Source organism: Xyrauchen texanus, chromosome 14 (assembly GCF_025860055.1).
Source record: "Xyrauchen texanus isolate HMW12.3.18 chromosome 14, RBS_HiC_50CHRs, whole genome shotgun sequence".
Lineage (NCBI taxonomy): Eukaryota > Metazoa > Chordata > Actinopteri > Cypriniformes > Catostomidae > Xyrauchen > Xyrauchen texanus.
The window spans coordinates 25,710,768-25,738,443 of record NC_068289.1 but is presented as its reverse complement, the minus strand read 5'-3'; the positions used below and the strand labels follow the sequence as shown (position 1 = coordinate 25,738,443).

General features: G+C 38.8%; 1 protein-coding gene across 1 annotated transcript in view; it reads left to right on the top strand.

Annotated features, from left to right (window-relative positions):
* Positions 1-27,676, top strand: part of LOC127655074 (tyrosine-protein phosphatase non-receptor type 4-like) — a 111,704-nt gene that overhangs the window by 54,529 nt on the left and 29,499 nt on the right. Inside the window, 8 exon segments of the mRNA XM_052142681.1 lie at positions 5,351-5,505; positions 16,562-16,669; positions 17,393-17,435; positions 17,564-17,642; positions 18,506-18,550; positions 22,964-23,016; positions 25,355-25,475; positions 27,109-27,196. Coding sequence (XP_051998641.1) covers positions 5,368-5,505; positions 16,562-16,669; positions 17,393-17,435; positions 17,564-17,642; positions 18,506-18,550; positions 22,964-23,016; positions 25,355-25,475; positions 27,109-27,196 — 675 coding nt within the window. The 5' untranslated portion in view covers positions 5,351-5,367.

The window sequence follows — 27,676 nt, the reverse complement described above, 5'->3', positions numbered from 1 at the left end:
GATGTTCTTGGGCACTAATTGTTTGGATAATATTTAATAATGTTCCTTTAAAAATGTTAAGGAAGAATAAAGTCCTCTTTTTACACCCTGTACCTACAGGTGTCCTCTGGCCAGTTATAGGTGCCCGGGCATGTTGTGGTATGCCAAATTTGCTGACTGGCTAGCTGGCACATTGTCAATGTCAATAATAGTCTTAATGTGTTTGCACACTTTCACCCTGAAATAATTTTTCTTTGAAAGTTATCCTTGTGCAAGGCAAAGGTTTCGAAAACAAGATTACAATACATTTTGAAAACTAGGTAAATTTTTTGCAACATATTGAGTTCTTTTGGACACTTGGCTTTCTTGGTCAGCCAAAGCTTTTATTGTTCCCCAAAATCTGTCATTAGTTTACCAGTAATTCAAAGAATGAACTAAAATTTGAAATTGTAACCACACTAAGCCATTCTGTTTTAAAAGGTAAAAGAATGTCACCTGAACTGCACTGTGAACTGGAACAACAGCAGAATGGAGAAAATTTGGAAATAGCTTGCATGATGGCACTGATTTTTTTTTATCTGTAAACCTCTACATTTTGTCCATCCTCTAAATATGTTCTGCTTACTGTAACTATTGGCAAGAAAGCTATTCAAAGTAGCAGAACCCCAAAGGAAATGGCTCTATTTAGGCAAAATGTAGGCTGTAAATACAAATTTCCAGTTTGTCTTGAGTAAGTTAGATCTAATTTTTAGACAAGAATGAATTAGAGGTGCGGCCAACTGGCATTAAATTGATTATTTTACCTGAAACATATGACCCTGAAACATGTCCCAAATCGCAACCCATCTACTGAGTGAGGAGACTATGTGTGTCTAGTCCATGACAAGTGATGTCTAGTCCATGAATGGATTGTTCTTTTGAACCAGTTCGCCACATTAGACTGAATCGTTTGAAACCGTTCAGGTCTCAAGGCAACACTGGTCCACAAGTTAATTTTAACCAGTCTCCCGGACATTCCCGAGTCAAGAACAGTAGCTTGTAGCAGTTCTCAAGTGAACAGTACACTGAGCGGAGAATCACCTCTTTCAGAAGTGACATACTGAGAACCGATGAGCTGCTGATACTTAGCATGCATGTGCCATGTGATTAGGGGGAGGGGGAAAGTATGTTTCTGGTGTATTTCACTGAACAGCTGAACATATAACAAATAAAACATACTGGAAATATTTTTATGACTTATAATGACGTATAATGTTCAGGTCACAACCGTTCTCGAGTCAACAGTAGACTGAACTGAGAATCACCTCTTTCTGACATACTGTGAACTGATGAATGAGTTGCTGATGAGCATGCTTGAACTGAGGACTTGAATGAGGGGGCAAAACCTTTCAGTTGTGAGATGTAAATTAATTTTACTATTGAATGTTGAGTATGCATATTATATTAAACATTTTTATGAGCTGGGTCATGGTTTTTGTAAAAATGGTGAGTTGAATAAGACCAGTTTATTCACTTGATATGCTTTAGACACATAGAACCTCTGCATTTGTACAGCAATGTCAGTATTGGGTGCTTAAGGTGCAAAACTTTAATGTAGGAGACTTATCCAAGATGTACAGTGCATCCGGAAAGTATTCACAGCGCTTACATTTTTCCACATTTTGTTATGTTACAGCCTTATTTAAATGGATTAAATTTATTATTTTCCTCAAAGTTCTACAAACAATACCCCATAATGACAAAGTGAAAGAAGTTTGTTTGAAATCTTTGCAAATGTATAAAAAAGAAAAAAAACTTACATAAGTATACACTAGGGCTGCACGATATTGGGAAAATATGCGATATGCGATATTGTTGTTGAATATTGCGATAACGATATTTCTTGCGATATAATATTTCCCTAAAGAAATTATATTTTTATTAGTCATTTTAAAAATAATAGTAAAATAAACAGGTAATAGATATTCTTCAGTTTAAAAAACTATGAATGACTGAAAAACACAATAAAATGCATTACTCTCAAACATTACTTTATTCACATGTAACCATGCAATCATCAAGAGCATCTTGAAACAAGAGCATTTTTTAAACAAAATATTCCCTTTCTTGCCTGTTTTTTAAAATAACATTATTTTTTAATGAAAATATATATATATATTTTAAATAAAAATATACTATTAAACAAAGTGTACAGGCCTTAAATAAATGTGTATTTTGTGGAAATACTTACATCTTGTCAAAATCCACAAGAATAAAATAAGTAATAACATGTAGGCCTAAACCTATATTTCAGCACAATGCAATGCTATATGTGCTTAACAGTGAAAGCAATTTTATTTCAGGTTTTTTGCCAGGAAAACTAGCATATTGACCTTGTTCGGTTTTAAACATGTGTGTTGGCATGTCACAACATTTCCTGCTGTACTAAAAAGTCTCTCTGAAGGTGAACTAGTTGCAGGTATACAGAGATACTTCTTGACGCATGTGTCGTACATCTGTGGAATTGCGACTTGAGAAAAATAATTTCTCGATGGAAGCTGATATCTCCGGTCCAATTTGTTAATTAGACTCACAAAGCCTTCTCTGCTCACAGTGTTAACAGGCATCATGTCTTTAGCTAAAAAGCGTGCGATAGATTCTGTTAATTCCCTGTGGCGTTTCGACGTTTTTTCATAAGGAGTTACACTTTCAAAACTTCTATTTATGGTTGTCTGTGAGACTCTGCTATTGTTAACCTTACTTGGCATTTCGTTGGCAGTTTTGAGCTTACTTTTTAAGTCGTTATATTGCTCCCTGTGGTTGCGTTCCAGATGACTGTGGAGATTTGTTGTATTTCCTCTCGACGTAGCCACAACTTTTCGGCACGACTTACACAGTACTTGCATTTGGTACACGTCTTCTCTCTTGAAGCCAAAATATTGCCATATTTCAGACGTACTGTTCTTTTTAGCCACAAGTTCGTCGCTGTTGTCATTTTCCGGCTCGCTTGTCTCAACTCCTGCCGTTAGTTTTTATTTTCCACCCTCTCTGCTCCGAGCCACTACTAGGTTCTGTGCCACTAGCCACTGGTGAGGCGGGTATAAGACCCCATCTGATTGGTCAAATTTGGATAAACAACATATGCATGCAACGCACACATGCTTGGCACATTAAAAAAAAAATGTATTTGTCGCACCTCTCTGCGATACGGATATCGCATATACTATTATCGCGATAACGATAATTTTTCGATATATTGTGCAGTCCTAGTATACACAGCCTTTGATCAATACTTTGTTGAAGCACCTTTGGCACCAATTACAGCCTGTTTTTGTGTATGATGCTACAAGCATGGCACACCTATTTTGGGGCAGTTTTTCACTCTTTGCAGGACGTCTCAAGCTCCATCAGGTTGGATGGGCTGTGTCGGTGCACAGCCATTTTCAGATCTCTCCAGAGATGTTCAATCGGGTTCAAGTCTGGGCCACTCAAGGACATTCACAGAGTTATCCCATAGCCACTCCTTTGTTATATTTGCTGTGTGCTTAGGGTCGTTGTCCAGAGCACTCTGGAGCAGGTTTTCATCAAGGATGTCTCTGTACATTGCTGCATTCATCTTTCCCATGATCCGGACTAGTCTCCCAGTTCCTGCCGCTGATAAACATACCCACAGCATGATGCTGCCACCACCATGCTTCACTGTAGGGATGGTATTGGCCACTTGATGAGCGGTGCCTGGTTTCCTCCAGACGTGACACTTGCCATTCAGGCCAAAGAGTTCGATCTTTGTTTCATCAGACCAGAGCATTTGGTTTCTCATGGTCTGAGAGTCCTTCAGGTGCCTTTTGGCAAACTCCAGATGGGCTGTCATGTGCCTTTTACTGAGGAATGGTTTCCGTCTGGCCACTCTACCATACAGGTCTGATTGGTGGAGTGCTGCAGAGAAGGTTGTTCTTCTGGAAGGTTCACCTCTCTCCACAGAGAAACGCTGGAGCTCTGTCAGAGTGACCATTGGGTTCTTGGTCACCTCCATGACTAAGGCCTTTCTCTGCCGATTGCTCAGTTTGGCGGGCGGCCAGCTCTAGGAAGAGTCCTGGTGGTTCCAATCTTCTTCCATTTACGGATGATGGAGGCCACTGTGTTCATTGGAACCTTCAATGCTGCGGACATTTTTCTGTACCCTTTCTCAGATCTGTGCCTCGATTCAATCCTGTCTCGGAGGTCTACAGACAATTCCTTGGACTTCATGGCTCAATTTATGCTCTGACATGCACTGTTAGCTGTGGGACCTTATATAGACAGGTGTGTGCCTTTCCAAATCATGTCCAATCAACTGAATTTACCACAGGTGGACTCCAATCAAGTTGTAGAAACATCTCAAGGATGATCAGTGGAAACAGGATGCACCTGAGCTCAATTTTGAGTGTCATGCAAAGGCTGTGAATACTTATGTACATGTGATTTATTTCGTTTTTTATTTTTAATAAATTTGCAAAGATTTCAAACAAACTTCTTGTCATTATGGGGGTATTTTGTAGAATTTTGAGGAAAATAATGAATTTAATCAATTTTGGAATAAGGCTGTAACATAACAAAATGTGGAAAAAGTGAAGCGCTGTGAATACTTTCCGGATGCACTGTATGATCATTGAATGAAACACTGATGACAATAAACATTAATTATAATAATAACTTAATTTAATAAAATGTAATAATCAGCAATATGCTCTTACACATAGCTTTATTGAACGTGTCCATGACCCTGGGTTATGAGCATTATGTACAGTGATGTCATTACGTGATGACGTAAAATAATTGGTGAATTGATTTTTGCACCAGTTCATTGAAACAAACTGTCCGAAAGAACCGGTTAACAGAAAAGAATCAGACTTCCCATCACTAAGCTGCATTGATTCTCACAAACATCTGGATTATGCTTTGGTATGGGTAGATTTGTTGCGTGTGTGTGTGTGTGTGTGCACATTTGCAAAACGAATTGTGTTACATTAATACATAAAATAAATAATTATTATAAATATTTTGTCATTAATTACAAGCCTAAATCAGACAACCCTTTTATATTAACCCTGAACTCAAACCTGAAATCTGAAATTGAAGACGAGCTGTTGATTTCTTTAGCTGACCATACTGCATTGTATGTGGAAGCTATAGTAACATTTAAAAAGCGTGTTGAATGCAGCATGCATGTTGTATTTTGTGTTCTATTTTTTTTAAAGTTGAGTTGCAGTGTTTAATTATTATCATTATAAAAGGTACCTATCTGGAAGAAAAATGATTTTGATCAAAGATCAAAAACATTTCTTATGATGTTTTACAATGATGCCAGTGCTGTAAATCTTTGCATCCTTAAGAAGATATCCTTCTGTTACAGACTCCGGTTGGACCGTAATGACCGCACGCTTCCGGTTGCCTGCAGGCAGATCCTACAATGTCCGAGCGACGGAGCTGGCATGTGACAGGCAGTGCACCGAGGTGGTCTGCAACATTCTTCTTTTGGACAACACTGTCCAGCCTTTTAAAATCAATGTAAGTTGTCTTTAAAAAGTAACAAAGTAATTTAAAATAGTACTAATTTAACTAATAATCTTTGTATTATACAATGTAACTTAATTTGACATTTTCTTAAGAAAAATGTGCATGTGCAAAAGTCATTGTCATGATGCTTGAGTGTTGTGGTTGATTGCCTAGACATAGCTACATGGTTGCTTGAGTGTTTTGAGTGTTTGCTTGGGGGTTGCTTATGGGCTGAAGTCAAAGAGCCACCCCCAAGTCTGTTATTCCTGTCCCTTGATATGCTCAATTCCCTCCTTTAGTGTAATTCATTTTGGGAAGGTGATGGCACATCTCACTTCAACAAGCAGATACAATATGTTCATAGCACAAACATTGCAGGAAATTTTAAGGGTTTGGAGTTTGTTCAAATCATAAATTAATGCAAGTTTTTAATGCAAGAGATGGATGCCTTACATTCAATCAGGGTGAAAGGTGTCCCTCAGGGTTCCAGAGATTTGTGGACAAACTTGCACCTGTGATATAGACCTGCCAGGACAGGACAGTGTTTCCTGTATATGCATCCAGGAGCGGAGCCGCTGCAGAATTATGAGCTATTATCTATTGACATTTCATATGGTTCATTAATATCCATGACACAACGTAACACTTGCCAGCACCAGTCAGTTGCGCGCTTATACTGCGTTCAGTCAAATGGAACACCTGTTTGAAGCGAAAGGGACCCCACCACATACACGCATGTATTCACAGTGATGTCATCATATAGCAGCCCATGAAAGGCTGTTCACGAGTGTGTACACATACACAACAGAGAAGCAGGTAACCTGACATGATACCTCTTCTAGCAGAAAGTCTTTTACTCTGATAACTTCTTTAGCAAAGGTAGTAGAAATATAAGGATCCAGACTGCGACTAAATTGTCGCATCTTGCAATAATTTTTCAGTTTTAACAATGACTACATGTGATCTACTGTAGTTACAAATATAAATTAAAACTTACACTGGAGGAATTATGGCAAATTTAAATAATTATTATGGACCAAGTGATCAGTTTTTCTTCGGTGTAAAATTTGATCTAGAATCTGCTCTTTTGATTGGATTGGAAATTCGGAGAAATTCAAGAGATGACTGCATTTAATCAGTAGGATCGTAGGCAGAATATTTGACTAGTTTCTCTCATTCATTTTTTTTTTACATCTTTTTTTAAAATTTTATTAAGGACAAAAAATAATTATTTTTCCATTTGTTGCTACCAAATCAGATGCTGGTGCCACCATCTGTAGAACACCACCTGTGGTGACGTGTGTTCTGTTAAATAGGTTTAGATTTTCTGTTGAAATAATAAACACACACATGACAAGGTGAACATTAATAACCCATCTATAATGATTCTAAGGTCATTTTAAGCTATTACTCCACCGACATGTGTAAATATGGGTTGGCCTTGCAGGCTCGTGGATGCATGCACAGCAGCGCTGCTGAAAAAAATCCAAGGGGAAACACTGCACTCCCACACGCAACAAGTAAAGCTCAAATCCACAGCTCTTTCATTTGCTTCATCTAATTGCAAAACATATTTTTGTACATCCTTGTCCTGTTGGTTGAGAGAGATGTGTTGTGTAAAAGGGTCCTTGTGGAGAACATGTCCTGACAACTAGGTACAAAACTAAATTTTCAAAATCAACCAGTCGGTGGATTGCCTAAACGAGTAATCGACTGCATAATTCTCTCATTCTCTTGACAAACTAATGAAACAATTGTTAATAATAATTAGGCTGGTTTCTGTTCACCTGACCTTGATTGTACATGTTTCTTACAAACCTATCTCACAGTGAAATTGGCAACAGTAGGCTGACATTACTTTCACTAAAAATCAGTCTGTGCTTACCAAAATGTGAAAAAAATGGTAACTGATGTTGGGCGGATAGGCACGTGTGATCTTCATTTTCCAGGTGAAATATCCACTGATGGGTGCCAACAAGGGCGAGTCTAGCCCCTTTTTAGAGGTGCTTCAGCACCCCTAAAAAGGAGCTCAGCACCCCTAAATCTTGGAGTAAGAAATGTTGTTATTCTAAAAATTTTGTTCGTCTTTGACAAGGTTAAATAATGTCCAAAACATACTCCGTAGTTTGTGGTTTAAAATGTATGTGTTAAGGATGAAAATGAAAACACCCCCGCTTAGCAAATGGTGTCATCCTCTTCTCTTCTTCTACTTCTCCTCTGTACCTGCACCCATAGATATTATATAGAGACTATATGATGTCTATGCCTGCACCGCTCAGCACGACCGTCATCCAGCACGAAACACACGCAGAGGGAGAACCCGTTATGTAGTGTTGTGAATCAACTAAGTTGCTCCAAAGCTGTGTCTCACACTTCTTTCCTTTTACCTAGAGTTGTTCCGATTCCGAAACCATATCGGTGAGTACTGGAGTCAGTATCCTGAATCACCATGGTACACCTATAATAAGTGTTTATTTTCAGACTATTTTAGTCCAGCGGGTCGCCGCCGCTGTGGAGTAGCACAGGACCTGGGTGACTTGTCCATAGTCATAAACGGAGAGAAGTAGCGTCGGTTACAGTGTTCTTCCGCAAGACGCATGCAGTTCTGTTTATTAACAGCTAGAGCGTGCAAAAAAAACAGCAGCGTGACAAATGAACTGCGTACCTGTGTAGTGCCTACATGTGTCTCTGTTGGTAAAGTTTATCGTTAATTTGATACTCATTTTAACAATCGGGAGTCATGTAAACATGACATCACATGCGTCTTTTCTGGTCAGTCGTCATGGAAACATGAAGCCCTGGCGTTTGGACCAGAGTGAAAACAAACATATCACTGTATACCACCAGTATGTGTGAAAACACTCACTGTGGCTTTTTAAATGAATTGTTATTCATTCCTATATTTATATCTGTTATTTTTCAGTTGTGGCTGACTATCAAACTAGACAATAAAAGTTTAATGTTTTTCTTTTGCTGTATATATTCTGTTTATATTCATTCCTCACACACAGAGGATTTAACCTGAACCAGGCTTAAATCCTGAACTCCTAGCATTACACTCTCTCTCTCTCTGTGTGTGTGTGTGTGTGTGTTTGTGTTTGTGTTTGTGTTTGTGTGTGTGTGTGTGTGTGTGTGTGTGTGTGTGTGTGTGTGTGTGTGTGGCCTGCCAGTGAGCAATGGACATACGACAGTTCTTTAAAAGAAAAAAGACAGATTCAGGTGAGAGACTAGGGACAGTCCATAATGACCCCTGGTTTTTTGTTTTTTTTTGTTCTTCTGAAAAGTGTTATGCTAAAGTAACAGAGAATGCAAACCAGCTATCTGTTGTTGTATCAAATTACTTACAAAACAGTAACTACTCATACTCCTATACTAACTTATTGGTATTAAGTAGATTATATTACATTTACTTTTTGTAACATTATTTTACACCACATTTTTTCATAATAAAGGAGGAGGAAAACAACAGGGAGAGTCCATAAGGGATGAGAGGGAATTGACTAGTGAAATAAATGAAGAGACAGAGGGAGTGCAACGTAGAGACCACCAAGCCAAAGCAGCAGAGGCAGAAGAGAGCTGTTCAGACTTAGGGGATAAGGACACTGGTCCTAAACAGTTAAAGCTGTCTCAATACCCTCATACTCAGTTTGGCACACAAAAAAGAGCCTTTCATGAACCATTTTTTGTAAATAATTTACAGAAGATGAATTACATTTTGTTGTCCAAGTACCTGTTATTTTGTTCAATGACAATAATGTTGAATCTAATCTAACCAATCTGATGACTGTTGATACAAAAGGAGGCACATGGAGTTAACGGTCAGGAAAACCAGCTGAGTGAAGAAGGTTTTGTGTTTGCTACAGGGGGCTGTCTGTGTGAACTCTCACAATTAAGCTGGTGCTCTGAAAAAGTCTACAAAAAACAAAAAACAAATCTGGATTTTGGAGTTAGTTGAACCAATGTTAAAATGATAAAGTTATTTTTCAATAGACATATTTTTTGTTTTTGTGTGAAAAGAGGGTGTGTGGTGGCAGTGGGGCTCATTGGGTGCTCAGCACCCCTAAAGCTCTGACCCTAGAATCGCCCCTGGGTGCCAATACAATTTGTGAAGTGAGTTGTTTTAAGCTTTACAGGCTGTAATACAGTGAAGAAGATTGCTTAATTTATAAACTGTACCCCCAAAACTTTAACCTTACTATTAGTGGAGAAATAATTTAATGTCAGAGGAAAAAAAAATGCTACCACCGAATTGCGCAGTTACTTCCTGGTTTCAACTAGGGATAGGAATTTTCTAGTAATTTTGCATTCGAGTGTTCTAAACCACATAAAACATCAGGTGCTGACACTGACAGTACTCTGCAGCATCTGATACACCTCCATAAACTTTACACTACTAGCAGAGAGCAGAAAGCTGCTGGTAAAATGCTGCTTCAACTTTGCACCAAACCTGCATCTTGTTTCATGTTGACAAAATAAAAAACGCAGTATTCTCCCTGTTCTTGTCAGAGAGCATTCTCTCTTTCTTAGCGGTGCATAGTAAACAGACACACAAATCTCACTTTCAGCATACTTTATGAACCATTGCTTTTGGAAATAAAGAAATAAATAAAGGTTATGCAGGTACAGTTGAAGTCAGAAGTTTACGTACACTTACGTCAATAAAACACATTTTTTAACCACGCCACAAATTTTATATTAGCAAACTGTAGTTTTGGCAAGTCATTTAGTACATCTACTTTGTGCAAGGCACAAGTGATGTTTTCCAACAATTGTTTATAGAAAGATTGTTTAACTTTTAATTGACTATATAAAAATTCCATTGGATGCCAAGTTTTCATACACTAAGTTAACTGTGCCTCTAAGCAGCTTGGAAAATTCCAGAAAATGATGTCAAGCCTTTAGGCAATTAGTTTCTGATAGGAGGTGTACTGAATTGGAGGTATACCTGTGGATGTATTTTAAGGCCTACCTTCAAACACAGTGCCTCTTTGCTGGACATCATAGGAAAATCAAAATAAATCAGCCAATACCTCAGAAAAAAAGCTTTCATCTTTTTCAAAAAAAAGGTTCATCCTTGGGAGCTATTTCCAAATGCCTGAATGTACCACATTAATCTGTACAAACAATAGCACACAAGTATAAATACCATGGGACTACGCAGCCATCATACCACTCAGGAAGGAGACCATTCTGTCTCCAAGAGATGAACATATTTTCGTGCAAAAAGTGCAAATCAATCCAAGAATAACCTGAAAGGCTGCTCAGCCAGACTACAGTTTGCAAGTGCACATGGTGACAAAGATCTTACTTTTTGGAGAAATGTTCACTGGTCTGATGAAACAAAAATTTAAATGTTTGGCCATAATGATCATTGTTATGTTTGGAGGAAAAAGGGTGAGGCTTTCAAGCTGAAGAACACCATCCTGACCATGAAGCATGGGGATGGCAGCATCATGTTGTGGGGGTGCTTTGCTGCAGGAGGGATTGGTGCACTTCACAAAATAGATGGCATCATGAGGAAGGAAAATTATGTGGATATATTGAAGCAAAATCTCAAGACATCAGCCAGGAAGTTAAAGCTTGGTCGCAGTTAGTCTTCCAAATGCACAATAACCCCAAGCATACCACCAGAGTTGTGGCAAAATGGCTTAAGGACAACAAAGCCAAGGTATTATAGTGGCCATCACAAAGCCCTGACCTCAGTCCAATAGGGAATTTGAGGGCAGACCTTAAAAAGCTTGTGCGAACAAGGAGGCCTGCAAACTTGACTCAGTTACACCAGTTCCAACAACTTATTGCGAGAAGCTTTTGGAAGGCTACCCAAAATATTTGACCCAAGTTAAACCATTTAAAGGCAATGCTACCAAATACTAACAAAGTGCATATAAACTTCTGATTCACTGGGAATTTGATTAAAGAAATAAAAGCTGAAATAAGTAACTGACCAAAGGCAGGGAATGTTTCTATGATTAAATGTCATGAATTGTGAAAAACTGAGTTTAAAGGTATTTGGCTAAGCTGTAACTACTGACTTCAACTTAACATAAGAATGGAGGTTTACATGGAGACAAGAAACACTGTATTGTCACGATCTCTGTAAAGTTAGAAACATATTTTATTATTGTCTCTTCAATACAACACACAGCAACAAGTGAATGATTTACACACTTCCTAGTGGACTCAATTGGAACAGTTAGATTTGGTGTGAGATTTAGAGGAATTTAATTGATTAGTATGTGTTTCGTCAATTATTTGTGCACATCCATAGTTTCTATGCGGGATCCGAACCCCAGGTCTTCCACGGTACTGATGCAACATACTTCCGGTCATGCCACAGGGGATGGTAAACGGTGCGAGACTCAACGCAAATGACCGAAGACGTCTGTCTGAATATGTATGGCTATAGCAGTGGTGGTTTAAAGGGGTTGATTATAAAGAGCAAGAGAACATTTGGATAAACTAGTCTACCTCACTAATCTCTAGTCGACCATCATGAACCCTCCCTACTGCCAACGTTGAATTGATGTTTACTCGTATATGCTGATGCAAATAAATGAGCTCTTACAAGAATCATACTTGTTACTCAATAATGTTTTCCCAACTTGTAATCTCTGTCATTATCATGACCTTTCCCATCAATTATATTACCCAATGGAATTTCCTGTGTATGAGGAATTCTTTTCATATATTAATTAAAGGGAGAGATAAACCAATGACACTGCAATGCCCCAACATGACTCTCTTGAACCACTAATCTGTTAAATGAATCAAGCCATACTTGGAGTTTGTCCGTCATGGTGCACTTTGATTTGTAACCAACATTTCCAGGAAAGCCAGTCCTCATGTAACAGCCCCATTGATCAAATGTATTCACTCTCTCTCTGGCCTTGTACATTTCTGTGCCAAACCTCTCGTGACCTAGATAGTCCGGCAGCACAGCGGACCCTTGATGAGTAAAGGGCACATATGAATGGAAGCACAAGGTCTAATGGAAGAAAAGGAGGAGGACCAGAGGCAAATAATCAGGAGGGGGCAAGGTGTTGAAAAAAGGAAGGCTGTTATTTGTGTTGCAGAGTTTGTTGTTGTCATGCTTCCATAACAGCCTCAACCAGCATCACAGGAAAGCATTCTCACCACAATTGTACAGAGTGGTTATCTGAGTTATCTGAGACTTTGTCAGTTCAAACCAGTCTGGCCATTCTCTGTAGACTTCTCTCATTAACAAGGCATTTCTGCCACTGAACTGCCGCTCAATGGATGTATTTTGTTTTGGGCATCATTCATTGTAAATTCTAAAGCTTGTTGTGTGTGAAAGTCCCAGGAGATCAGTAGTTACAGAAATACTCAAATCAGCAAATTCCCCATTCTGATGGTTGATGTGAACATTAACTGAAGCTCCTGACCCGTACCTGCATGGTTTTATGCACTGCATTGCTGCCACACGATTGACTGATTAGATAATCGCATGGATGATTGTTGGTGCCAGATGGGCTGGTTTGAGTAGTTCTGTAACTGCTGATCTCCTGGGTTTTTCACACACAACAGTCTCCAGAATTTACTCAGAATGGTGCCAAAAAACATCCAGTGAGCAGCATTTCTGTGGAGAGAGGTCAACAGAGAATAGCCAGACTGGTTAAAACTGACAAAGTCGAAGGTAACAGATCACCACTCTCACAATTGTGTTTAGAAGTATAGTAACTCAGAATGCTATTCTGAGATGCAGGTTTGCACTGTTTTGGCAGCACGAGGAGGGCCTGCACAATATTATGCAGGTGGTTTTAATGTTGTGGCTGATCGGTGTATATTGCCAATTACTTACTTCTTTTGAACACAAAAGGCAATGTTAGACATAATGCTAGAGGCTGACATCTTCAGTCACCATTCACTTGTAATGTATGAACGGAATGATGGTGAGTAAATACAAATTTTCATAAATTTTGGGGTGAACTAACCCCTTAATCAGTCTTTGGTGACATCAGACAAAAAAGAAAGTCGTTTTCATGGTGGAGCAAGCTAGTACATTTTGATGAAAGATTTCAAGATCTTTTTTTGTCTTTTGGAAAAATGTGCACTGAAGACCTAGAATGTGTATTAAGAAAGTAAAAAAAGTCAATTTTGATTTCATACTGATTTTAGTGTGATCTTTAAAGTGTTTGAATATTTTTTGGGGCCACTGTACAGTCTGTGCTACACTTCCGTTAACACATCTTGGTGTGTTCACCCATGACTTGATTGTGTATAATGCCTGTTTCACTGGTTGCCTTGTGTAGATGATGTCTGATGTCTTTAAAACACTCAAAGGCTTCCTGCAGACCTTCAGTCTCTGGACAAGCTGCCACATGTCTGCACAGGCAATCTCCTCTCCTCGAACTCCCTCTTACACTTTAATTAGAAATACCACAGGCAGATTCCACTTCCAGTTATGACTGTTAGCTCAGACATCTGCTGAAAACACACACTCATCCACGAGGGCAACCACAATCCTCTCTCTTTAATTAGTGCTAATAATTATGCTTTAATTAGTGTAAAAATCGTAGTCTCAATGAAGCGGCTATGCGAAGAGATTTGGGAAGGGGAAGGAAGTTCCTGATCTTTGCTCCTATCTACATCACAAAAACGTTTTAGTAGGTTCCAAAACCATAATAAAAAAACTTTATTTGGATTTGTCTAAAGTTTCGAACAGTGTATTTTATTTAAAATTTTTGTTTTTACAAGAACTGAACGGCTGCTATAGTTCTACTGCATCATTCAATTTAACCAAGTATGGCGTTTAATTGCTGCCAGAAATAAAAATTTTAAATGATTAAAGCAAAAATCTAAAAATGCGATCAAACTATGACAGTGTGAACAAAATGTATGTAAAATTAAAACTTTAAAAATAAAGCAATAAAAAATAAGAAGTAATTATTCAGTTTTTTTTTATTTATATTGAAATCACACAGAAAAGGATTTATTAAAACTTTATTAGACTTTATTTATTTTTTTCCATGTTTTGTGTTAATGTTATTATGTTATCATCAAAGCAGTGTTTAATCAATTTAATACATTTACAAAATATAATAATTAGTTTTTTGTCAAATAAAATGCTACACAACAGAGTTTCACAGCATAAATGAAAATATGAATGAAAAAAATATGATTACTTGTGTCACTAGGTTGCTACGGCTATATCACTGCTGATATTCAGTACTTTTGATTTTGTGATATTGCTTAAATGTATTAATAATGTAATAAATAATAATTATAATAATAAAGCCATTTTTTATAAAAATTATTGTTATTAGTATTATTATTGCTATTATTTTGAATATGACATTTTGTCATAACTTTGAATTTTATTTTTCATTTCAGTTTCCAAGTCAACATGTAAATTCTATTAGTGCTTCATATTCCTGTGTTTGTCTAGAGTTCATGTCCCAGAGTCCTTACATGATGAGTTTATGATTTGCAGATCAGCAGAAGCATTAGACAGTTTCTGCTCCCACCCAGCTGGTCTGTCATTCATTCCACTGATGTGAATATTGCCATGTTTTGTTTATTGAGCAACACCGAGTGTACGTGGTTTGAACTGTCAGTCTGCGTTTCTCAGGGGTATGTTTACAGAATATGCTGTCTTTGTGTCCCCGGGGCAATTTATGAGGGGAAATGAAAACTCTGGTAATGCCTCAGCTCTGCTGTCAGGATGCTGTTACAAATCTGACAGTCAATAAAACCAGCCTGTTATGTCTGACTTTTTCTAGCTGCCAAAGGCCTGGGCTTTTCTGGAGATATGGCAATACTTTGCAGCTGATAACGTTAATTTGGTCATGTCTAGACCATTATTCAGAAATTATCACACATATGTGTTTACTGCTAAGTTCACTCAGAGCTTGTCACTGAAAACCCAAAGTAGCCTATACTCTCGTTGCGGACTGTTTCGGAGCGCGCACCGCCTTGGGAACGGTATCTCTTGCGCTCTTTTTTTTATTAAACGCGTCCCGCAATTTAGCAACAGTAGCTAGACTGCATTTTACAACAATCACCGATCGTGCTGATTCTGACGTTAAGTTTGAGTTTTAGGGAGAAATGTCAGTGCACCGCTGTGAAGGGAAGGAAGTTGTGCTAGACAGAATGCGGCTTATGTATAAATATTCTTTTTATAATCTTTGGAAGGCGAAATCTAAAATAAAATCAGACTAATATCACAGATCTAAACCAGGCTATGTTTGAATGTTTAGTTCTGTCCTCTGTCATCACTCATTAAGCAGGGCTCGTGTTGTGCTCGCTGTGGCACCGCTTGAGCGAGATCTCTCTCTCTCTCTCTGACTGCGAATAGCTAAATTGCATCACAGACAAATGGTTTCATATTATTATACATAGAAATGGCTGGCGAGATAAAATAACTTTCTCTTTATAGCAATAATAAATGTATTTTCTTAATTTCTCCAGTACCGACAGCAGACCCGATAACGTCTGAGCTTACCAAAGCCAGTCCTTCAATAGCTTATAGTGCGTTGGTACCTTTTTTATTACTTATTTCTCTGCATTGAGTGACAACCCTCTCAAATATAAGACACACAAACAGAACAAATAAAAGTCTCAGATTCACTGTCTGTAATTGCAAAATTCTTGCTTACTTATTGTGACATGATAGCAACCCTTCTGCTGTGGTAATGCAACTTCATCTACGCTATCAATATCCAAAGTAGCCGAACATCATGTTGCCTATCGCGTTTGTTGTGTTTTTTTCTTGAAGTTGGCAGTAACATATCAAACGTTTTTAATTAAATATAAAGAAGTTATACAAATTTAATCCTTACCGTTTTCTCCAAGGAACTTAGCTCCTTCCTTAGGCACTGGATGAGGTCTGCTCACTCTGCTGGAAAATGACTCTAGGGGCAGCGTGCGTCGAACACGTGTTCCACAACAACACTAGGCTGCCCACAGATGCGCCTGCCTAATAATCGGCTTGATATACTTGGAAATTGGCCAATGCCGATTATGTAAAAAATGCCAAAAATCGGCCGATTAATCGGTCGACCTCTACTCCTATCTTCTGTTTGTTTGTTTTTGTATGTTTCCTCTGTAGAAGCACGATCAAGGTCAGATCCTGCTGGATGCTGTCTTTAAGCATCTGGAGCTGACTGAGAGAGACTATTTTGGGTTGCACCTGGCCAACGATTCCTCTGATAGCCCGGTGAGTTGAAAGGTCATACTCAAAGATGGGCCGGAGCCGAGCTGATCTGTCCTCAGAGATTTATGGGGGTTTTGCTAAGATCATTTGAAGTTCATGTCTGTAAATGGGCTGAATTAATGAAATAGTTTCATATTTAGGAATTTAGGACACAGGACAGTTCAGGTTTAGAGGTATTCTCCTTTTATTCCTTGAAAGAAAGAAAGTCATATGGGTTTGGAATGATATGAGGGTGAGTAAATGGACACAAGTAACTATTCTTTTGAAAAAAGCAGATTTGCACGTTTTATTAATCTTCAACATCATTAAATCATCTGCTAAATGTTATCCTGAAATCTGGCAGAGTACATTTTAGCGACTATATGCAGATGAGCAAACACCCCAAAAATAAATATATAAATAAATCTGTGACATTGGCGTGTTATCAGAATTCAAGTTATACCTGTATCATGTACTGGTAGAAATCTTTGGCTTAAATTACTTTGTTGTTATTTTGATTCAGTTGAAACTGGATCAAAGTTAAAGAAGTTTTTACTCAACGAACACAAACTGTTTGTCTCTCTGTGCTGTAAAGGCAGATAAGTACATCCCTGCCTGCCCAGAGTAGAAAACAGCCTATTGAATTATTGAGTGGCATTAGGTTGTGTTGGACTGTTGCCATGTTAGTAAGGGTTTTTCTTCCCTTCTCTCTATCTCAATTTCTCTTTCTTTTTCAATATTTCATAGAGGTGGCTGGATCCAAATAAACCCATAAGGAAGCAATTAAAAAGTAAGTCAGCTTATACAAGCCATTAAACTGTGTTGTTGTTTAGTATAAGATATTGATAATTCTTTCCCCTCCTTTGTATTTGCACATCTTTTGTACTTACACACGTTTTGTGGTTATTTAAATTCTAGGGGGCTCCCCGCATCATCTGAATTTCAGGGTAAAATTTTTTGTGAGTGACCCCAACAAACTTCAGGAAGAATACACCCGGTAAGTGCATATATTTCAGATTTGCAGTAAACTAATATGTTTTATCCAATCTATGAAGACTTTAAAAATAATTTGTTAAATGTGATTTTTTTTAAATAATTTTTTACATTTTTTTATTTTCCTGATTCTAAATACTTAATCATTTCCAAGTTTATTGCACAGAGATACTTTTAATTGTAAGTGTAATTTTTTTTGGATGTTTAAATGAATTCTCCTTTTCCAGTTTTAAATGCAGTCAACCATTCTAAGCCATTTTGTAGGTTGATTTCCTGAAGTGTAAACAGTGTCGGTCATCTGAATTAGTGATAATGATTTATAGTGAATCATAGTGATAACGATGATGTTGTATCTCTTTTGCCTGAATCATAACATTTGAATCAATTTCACATGCTAAAGACACCTCATAACCATTTGTTGCTTTACTTGCTTTCATTTTAATCTCAGTTTGCAGTCCGACATTTTTAGTCACATAATAATGCAAAATGACACTTTCAGTTGTTGTTATAGGGTCATTAGTTAGACTCTTCTAAGCATTGTAGTGTTCTTATACGTATATAAATTGTATATGTTGCATTACTTGTATTGTTTTCTCTGATTAATTGCCTCTGTTTTTATTTCTCTCATTTCAATGTTTTTTTTTATTTGGATAAAATCATTTTCATTTAGCATTTGCTAAATGAAAAAAGTGAAAATGTACATGTAATTGTCTTCTGAATCTTAACCGCACTGCAGTACATTTTATGGTAAAGCATTTCCTTATTTAAACAGGTCTTCTTGACCAGTACAATTGGGTATTGTTAACCCAGTGGCTCTAGAGGATAATTTTATAATGACTAATTCTGTCCTTTTTCATCTGTATGTAGGTACCAGTATTTTCTGCAGATTAAGCAGGACATACTCAGTGGAAGGTGAGCTGGATGACATGTGACTGTTTTTAAATGTAAATGTAAATGTCCTCCCAAGTCCAGCTTCAAAACAGCATTTAAAACTAATTGTTAAAAGAATATTCCAGGTTCAATACAAGTTAAACTCAATCGACAGCATCTGTGGAATAAAAATATTATAATTTTTTTTTAAATAAATAAATTATCTGGGTTCCCGTGAGGCACTTACAATGGAAGTGAATGGGTCCAATCCGTAAACGTTTAAGTGGTCATAAACAAACTCCACACAACATTATAAAACTAGATTTCAGGGTTAACACTGTAACATAAAGGATGGACAAGGAGGAGGCGGAAACCAGCTGAACAGTAAAAATAAAGTTTAATGGTAAAACCAACATAAAAAAATGTGCGTGGCCTTGTGTGTGTGTCTCTCTCTTTCGAACCAGCGCATCTGGCCAGCCCTAATCTCGCTCTCCCGCTGATCAGCTGATTCACTGCCGGCCATGCTCCATCACAGCCCGGCCATGGCCTCTTCCTTGTCCCACTCCTGCCGATTCAGGCCAGAACGCTGCCGTTCTGTCAGCCGGTGGCCCACCCCACCTCCTGTGAACCTGTGGGGAGAGACAAGGGGGGCCATGTGGAGAGGGAAGGGGTGAGCGGAGACGCACAGAGAGAGATAGAGAACTACTTCCTCGTCGGCTCAACCGCTCCACCGCTCCCCTGGCGGACAGCAGCGAGTCACCCGTCCCCTGGTGGACAAACCGCTCCTCCCCTTTTCGACAAACGGCCGCAGTTCCTCCGACTCTCGCCAGTCAGCAGCGACCTCTCCGTCCCCAGGCAGTCTGCCACGGCTGCTCCCCTGGCGGATGGTAGCGGCAAGGACTCTGCGACAACGCATCCCTCCTCCCTCACATTGGGCAAGGAGGTGGAGGGAACCAGCAGAACAATCTAAATAAACTTTTAATGCATAACTTAAACAATGAACTTAAACAAACATAAACAGACACACATGCAACATGACCATGTGTGTCTCTCTTGAACCGGTGTCTTTGGCCACCCCTTATCTCGCTCTCCTGCTGATCAGCTGATTCAGCGCCGGCCGTGCTCCATCATGGTGTGGCCATGCACTCCTCCTCGTCTCAATAAACATAAACACCCAACACATTTCATCTGAATATATCAAACTGTTCACTAAAACAGCACCATAAACTATCAAACAGTCATGACATAAATAACGGCTGGGTAACGGCTGATGGAGAGAGGTCAGGAACTGCCACATGGAAGAGTTCAGGGTCGGCGGAGGCCACAGGGGAGAGATCATGGTCAGCGACTGCCGCAGGGGAAAGTTCAGTCACTACTGCTGCCCAGACACAGAGGAGGCCGGTAGCCAGGTGAGAGAAGGCAAGCTCGTCCGGCATACTAACCTCCACATATAGAAGTGCTGGCAGTGGATAGAAAACGGCCTCCGTGGCCGAAGGAGCTGGCAGCAGCAGGGGAACGGTCTCTGTGGCCAGAAGCGATGGCAGCAACTGGGTAGCAGGGGCCCTTCTCCTCCTCCTCCGGACTGCTGGAAGCTCTGCCATGGGAACTGACACCTCCTGACGTTCGGCAGCGCAATCAACCTCTTCCTGGCGGTTAGCAGCGGAAGAAGTTTGAGGAGCTGGCAAGGGCTGGGAGGTGGGGGCATCGAAATTGGGTTCCCTCAGCCGAAGTAGGAACCTTTCTTTCATGATCTCACACACATGGTCTACCACCTTCCTGAAGGACCAAGCCTCCAGGTCTCCCCATAACTCCCAATCCAATGGCTCATCCAGTCCGGACAGGAAGAGATATTGCTGAGAGGATTATTGGTTGCCCCCTGCCCTCCCTTCAAGGACTGTACACATCCAGAGTGAGGAAAAGGGCTGGAAAAATCACTCGCGACCCTACTCACCCAGCCCACTACATTTTTGAACTGTTGCCCTCTGGACGGCGCTACAGAGTACTGAGCACCTGAACCGTCATGCACAGGAACAGTTTTTTCCCTTAGGCTATCCATCTCATGAACAGTTAAAACTGCCCCATTGAGCAATAATTATGTGCAATACACCACTTAATCTATTTATTTTTATAAAACATACCTTTCCTCTTCTGCCATACTTTCCCTTGCATCTGAATATAATAGATTTGTGTTTGTATATTGTACATGTGAATTACGGTCCAAGGCCGAGTCATGGGAGAACAGTTCCTACCGAACTGGAGTAGGAGTTAAGAAAATGCCTAGGAGCGAGGAGCCAAATGCAGGATGGTGAATAATGGGCTTTATTAATAAAAAAAACTAAAATCAGTCCAGGGTGACAAACACATTCACTGGCTGGGCAGGAGCAGGAGAACTGGCAGACATCCACAAAGCAGAGAACCGGATCAACAGGGACCTAACAGAGAACAAAAACACAGCAAACATTCCACATAGTAAACTGGCCCCAGACAGAGCACAAAGGGAGATTAAATAAGGGTGCAAACAAGGAGGGTAACAAGAGAGGCAGGTGGAACTAACAACAAGATAACAGGGCAAACGAGGGGGTGAGGTTATCACTCGACATAGGACTGTGTGACAATGAGAAACCAAAACAAAGACACACACTCACACAAACGACAGACATGAGTGCATGCTGCCAGGATAACATAAGAGCATCATGCACTCATGTTAATGTAACCAGTCCTGCTCGACCTGCTCTGAAGGGGATTCTGACGTTTCCGGAATGGGAAACAGGCAGGCACACTAGCGAGGAAGCTAAAGGCTACAGCCCCAGCGTCAGTTGCTAGTGTGCCTTTTGAGGCCAGGGGAGTGAGGTTTACATACTGCAAAGCTACCTAACATCTGGCTTCCGTTACATTAACAATCACACAAATGACAGACACAAACAATAAACATGAGTGCATGCTGCCAGGATACATACACTCATGCTTAAAAACAACAAAACGAGAACACATGACAAGACTAAAAAGGCAAGCCATGTATTCTCACACATGACACAGACCAGACAAGACATGAGTGCACACCACACGAGACAAAACACAAGTGCCCGGACTCAGCGACCAAGTAAATAAAACCAAACCAACTGAAGTGGCTGAATCCAGACACAAGACAGAAAAAAACAACACATAAGTGTCAGGGCTCTGCCACAAAAGTAAAGAAATCAAAACTAAGTGCAGAACCCTGACAACTGCATGTTTCTCCCAGTCAGTGGCAGCAGCAGAATGAGATTGTTTTTTAAAAGTTGTGCTTCTACCGCTCCTGAAACGCTGCGCACATTGCCGGAATGCATCAAAACGATCAAAGATGTGCATGATTACAAAAGACCAACAATTAAAAATAGCTCAAATGAAACGCAGTGGGGGATCCATTTTAGAGTTATAACTTGACATCCTGTATTTTAGAAGTGGCGCAAGATAATAGTCAAAGCTGTACATGTTTTTGTAGAAAAAACATTTTAATCCACTTTGGGTGAATCTCCCAGGACAGGCCCATCTCTCACCTCTTCACGTGTGTGACTGACTGAGCACCAGTTTGCGGGGCCAAGGTGCGATGAGGGAAAAATAGGTGTCGATGTCTTGTTGAAGAGGCACTCACATGCAGATGAATTTGGTCCTTATGATGTCTCAATTCCACATATTCCAAACGAGCCATTTTTACAGCTTGTTTTAAATAAATGCTCTTTTTATATTGAGGAAGTTTTATATTGAAACGTCATTTATAGTACAATTATCTCTTATGTCAAAAGATCAAGGAAAATGTGATTCCTCTTGACATAACTCCTTTAAAATACTCACTGTTTCAAAATTAAAGCCACAAGATATCAACAATATGCACAGTAACACAATTTTAGTGTGATAAAATCACTTAATAACATTTTCTGTGTAAAATTAGTCCATTTTACAACTTCATTCTTTGCCATGACGATGTAATATCAACAAACCCCAAAATAACTGTAAAAATGATTAAGCAACTTTACAGCTCAAATAATACATGAGTTTTAACAGAAGAAATTAATGTAAGTGCTTTTATAAAATAATTTGCTTCACATTAGATTTACCCTATTCACTTCCATTGCAAGTGCCTCACTGTAACCTCAATTTTGTTTTTGAGTCAAACTATTTTTTGTGGTAATCAACATTACACCACAAATGATGTTGATTGAGCTTTACTTGTATTGAACCTGGATTATTCCTTTAAGAATAATGTCTGTAACTAAAATGACTGTATATGTATACGTTTCATTGCCTCTTGAATATTCATCATCATGTGATGCCTCATATGCAGTCAATGTTTTAGAAATTGCATGTGCTTACATCTTTGATAGTTATTTAAATACAGTAATTTGGGAACAATATGGCATTTGTCTTGATCTCCAATGATTTACACTGTTAATTTAATATAATTTATGTCATTTCTAGACTGCCATGTCCGCACAATACTGCCGCACTCCTGGCATCGTACGCTGTTCAGTGTAAGTATAAGAAGAGATTGGCTGCTGGATCTGAGGGTTTTATTCACCTAAGTGATGATCTGCATGCTCTGGCCAAGATAAAACAAAACTGAAACACTTTTTTTAAAGTGGAACGGTGCTTAACGGTCAATGATATGTCTCTGTTTGGTCCCACTTTCTTGAAGTTTACAAATTTAACAGTTTAATTTTATGCTCTGTGTCAAACAAGTGCCACTTGTTTTTTCCCTGTATTTCTCTGTGCCATTTCGTGAGCATGAGGTGTTAATTGCAATTTTGAATGGAAGCAGAATGATTAAGTTTCTGTTGTAGAAATTTTGATACTCATTGATCAGTGATAGTCATGGCAAGGGAATGCCCCTGTGTCTGAGGAATGCGGAGGGGGAGGATCTGCTTTTTTCTATATAGCCCATTCTACCCTCATCTTCTGTTTGAATTCTGAGACCCCAGGCTCTTTTATGTACAGTACATTGTAGTATCGGGTTGATTCTTCATTACTTTACATAATCTTATGGGAACGGATTATAAGCATTATTTAAGCTTGATAACTTGAAAAGATCCACATGAAATTGTTATTTTACATCCAGTTGTGGGTGTTAGAGACCCTAGGTCTGCAAAATGAATAATTGTAATGAAAACTTGTGTTAAAATTCTTTGATTGATTTACACACTGCAGTACTGCACTCCTACTAGTTGTTTATTTCAATTTTTTTTATTGTATTTTTCATTTGAAATTATGGTTATTATTTTTTCACAGCATTGGGGTCTCTGGGAACACCAAAATTCATGAAAGTAAATTCAATCTCATAAGAACACGAGAATTAAACTAAACTCAAGTATTAATCTGTCCTGCAAACCCTGTGTGCAAACCACCAATATACAAGTGTGCAAACTCAGCACGGCACATTCCATCCGTTCACAACCTCAATGCTTAACAAGCACTAGCTAGTAAAACAGGAGTATATGTCCTCAAGATATCTCTCTGAAGTAAAAGAGGCACTAACATAGCATAGAAAATCTTAGGTAACCTAACAGTGCCCATTTGAGACAGAATAGTGACATGCTGAACAGAAGCCGGTGTGAGCTGACGATGGCATATCCTGGGCCCTCATGTGTCCACTCGCCAGATTGACCTCAGTAATAATGACTCATGACAGATTGCCGTTGTGAGCATATTTGCCCTGGTCTCACCAGGGAGTTAAACATGCCATTTGGGCGCTATATAGGTCAGAGGGGGATTCTGGTGAGACTTGGGACAGAGCTATCTATTGCAACTAATTTTATGTTTAAGGTTTCTGATAAGCTGTCATAGAGAAAAAATGTTTGCATCGTTTCATGTTGCTGTCAGTGGAATTGGTTGTGTTTGCAGATTTACTGCATTTACTGCAACAAGCCCTTACTTGTTTTACATAATAACAGATATTGCATCAGGTGTTCAATAATGCTAAACCATGAATAGTTTTAAGCTTTGGTGTGTTTTACTGTTTCATTTTAAATTAATAAGAATAATTATTTGCCCCGGCCTTTCTGTGTGGAGTTTGCATGTTCTCCCCGTGTCTGCGTGGGTTCTCTCCGGGTACTCCGGCTTCCTCCCACCATCCAAAAGACATGCAGGCTAGGTTAATTGGTGTCTCCAAAAAAATTGCCCTAGGTGTGAGTGTGAGTGTGAGTGTATGTCTGTCTATGTGTGGCCCTGCGATGGACTGGCGACCTGTCCAGGGTGTCCCCCGCCTTTCGCCCAATGTTAGCTGGGATAGGCTCCAGCCCCCCGCGACCCTGTACACAGGATAAGCGGTTGACGATGGATGGATGGATGGAAGAATAATTATGATAATTCAATTGATAAGTAAATGCACTTGCATCCATAGATTTCTATATCAATGTGTTTCATTATTTTGGCTGGATCAATACAGAAAAGTATTTGTGTTGATTTAATATATATACTGTATATATTTAAAAAAGAATATATATAATATATATAATTATTTCTGCTTATTTCTTAGGTAATTTGCAATAAAAGAACTAAAAGCCAAACTACTTAACTTTTTAACAATTATAGCCTTTTGATGACCCTTCGTTTTCATTACAATCTCAGGACAGTTAGCCCCACAAAAAAAAAACAATGTGCATTACGTCATTGATCCGAACATTTTTGTAAAGCATTTGATTTTTTTGGCGTAGATGGCACATGATGTGTGATGGATTAGGAGATTTCAGCAGCAATGTGTTTGTAGCTTGTTTATTGTTAACTGATCCTGTTTATTTATATACAGTATTAGGTGATAGACTCTGCACCATCATAAATCATTTGTAATGTTGTGAATGTTCTATGTGATTTAAGCTGAGCTGGGCGATTACAGCGAGGTTGATAGTTCACCAGGGTACCTGTCTGATTTCTTCTTCATCCCAAACCAGCCCCAGAGCTTTGAAAAAGAGATCACCAAATATCACCAGCAGCACAGGTGAGAGTTAAAGCTCTAAACACACCAACAGAATTTTATTCAGAACACATATTATAATCAATCATTAAATACTGGTTTATAATAAGCACTTTGAAATACTGGTTATATTATCACTGTACTGTAAATGTACCAATGAAAAGGAGGAGGCGAGAACCGGCTTGACGATATAAATAATGGTTTAATGATAAACTTAAAAGACAACATGTCCGTAAACGATCTCTCTCTCCCACACGATCCTCTGCAGTCAACCTTTATACTTCAGAGGCTTGATTAGCCTAATACGGGACCGGGTGTGTAGGATCACGACCTGGCCCCACCCTCCGCCCTGCCACATGTACATTTTGAGTTTTGTCCCTAGCAACCAGTTCCCTACACTCTGCTACTTGCATGTGTGTTGTATCCACATTATCTTTATTCTTGGATAAAAAATTTTTTTAAATCAACTCAAATTTCAAATTTGCCAATTCATTTATTTATTTGGCAAGTATCTATGTAATAAGTGAGATAATTTTTATTTAGCCAGCCATTATCGCTATATAAACCTCTTCAGGATGATACAAAACCTTTGCACTTTTGATCCTGGTGATTCATGGTGGTTCTTAATTTTGGTCACCTCCACCTGATAATCTGATTAAAAAAAATGCAATGAAATGCATACTTTCAGTTTTCACTTTTTGCTGAATAATGAAAATTTACACTCTACAATGAATTTAGTTTTTTGTCACTAAATTGTTTAATTTCTATTTCTGTGTTATATACATAAAACTTAAAAATGCCTATATAGTAAAAAAAAATAGAAGTGATACTGCTGCAGAAGCAAATATATAATAATTCGCCCAAATATGTCAATTTCTGCCCTCATTGACCCTCCTCATTCAAAATTAGTATGACTTTTTTCATCCGTGAAACACAAGATTGAGGGATGAGAGAATCATAATTGTGAAAAAGTAGTAATTTTGTAAATATGTATAAGAACGAGGTAGTCTTCCCTTACAATACCTGGCCACACCCTACACTTTGAGAACCAATGCAGTATAATATCCCTTACATATTTCTATCAGCACATTTCTTTGCTGTTAGAATTAGCCAGTTCTTGTTCTTGATTTCACATAAGAGTTGATAATATTCATGAAAACTCACGTTTGTTAACATTATCACATGTACTTCCTCAACACTCATTGCTCTGTATACACATTCAAGTGCTGTGATGAGAACAGCAAGCTCATTGTCCATTGTCTTAGCTACTCTTACAAATTACAGGATTATCAATGATTTGCCAGTTATACTATACTATATGGCCAAAAGAATGTGGACACCCTCTTCTACTGAACAGGTTTTGCTATATTAGACCTCACTTGAGTCGGGAGCAAATACCCTCAGCTATGTTCCAATATATAGTGGAAAGCCTTCCGAGAACAGTGGAAGCTGTTGTAGCAGAAAAGGAAGGCTCAACCACCCAGTAATGCCCATTATGGTTTTAAATGAAATGTTTAACTAGCACATTGGTGTACACTTGTGGTGTTCGGGTGTCCAGATACTTTTGGCCATGTAGTGTAAATACTACACTTGTGATCTGATCCACCCCTGTCTTAATTTTATCCTCCCTTTGTCTCCCCTTTTTGAATGGGCACAGTGGACTTACCCCAGCACAGTCTGAATTCAATTACCTGAACACGGCACGAACGTTGGAGCTCTATGGAGTGGAACTGCACTATGCAAGGGTAAGTGTAGCAGAGCTGTTTCATTTTCCACTTTTCCACCATCAGGCTAAACCGTTCTTGTTGCGGAAACACCCGGTTCTGTACTGTAATTGATGCTCATTCTGAAAATGTTACAGCAGTCTTCAGGAAGGTGGTCTACTTTTTATTGAAGCATATCATTTTATTTTTTTTTAGCTGTAATGTTGTTTAAACCATCCCTTTTGAAGTGGGACTACTTTAGGAGGTGGATGAACTTCCAGTTATGCTTTACTGACAATGTGACAGAGTGGATTTTGCAAAAATCAGGAACCATGTTTAACCCTTGTGTTGTGTTCGCTTGTGCTAACCCCTTTTGTGTTCCCGGTCAAAAATGACTGGCCCACTAAGATTGTTAATAAATCTCTCATATTGCATATATTATCTGAAGATATTACATTAGATCTTTTTGTCAACTTATTTTTTATTAATTAGGATTCTTTTTGTAACATATATGAAAAATGT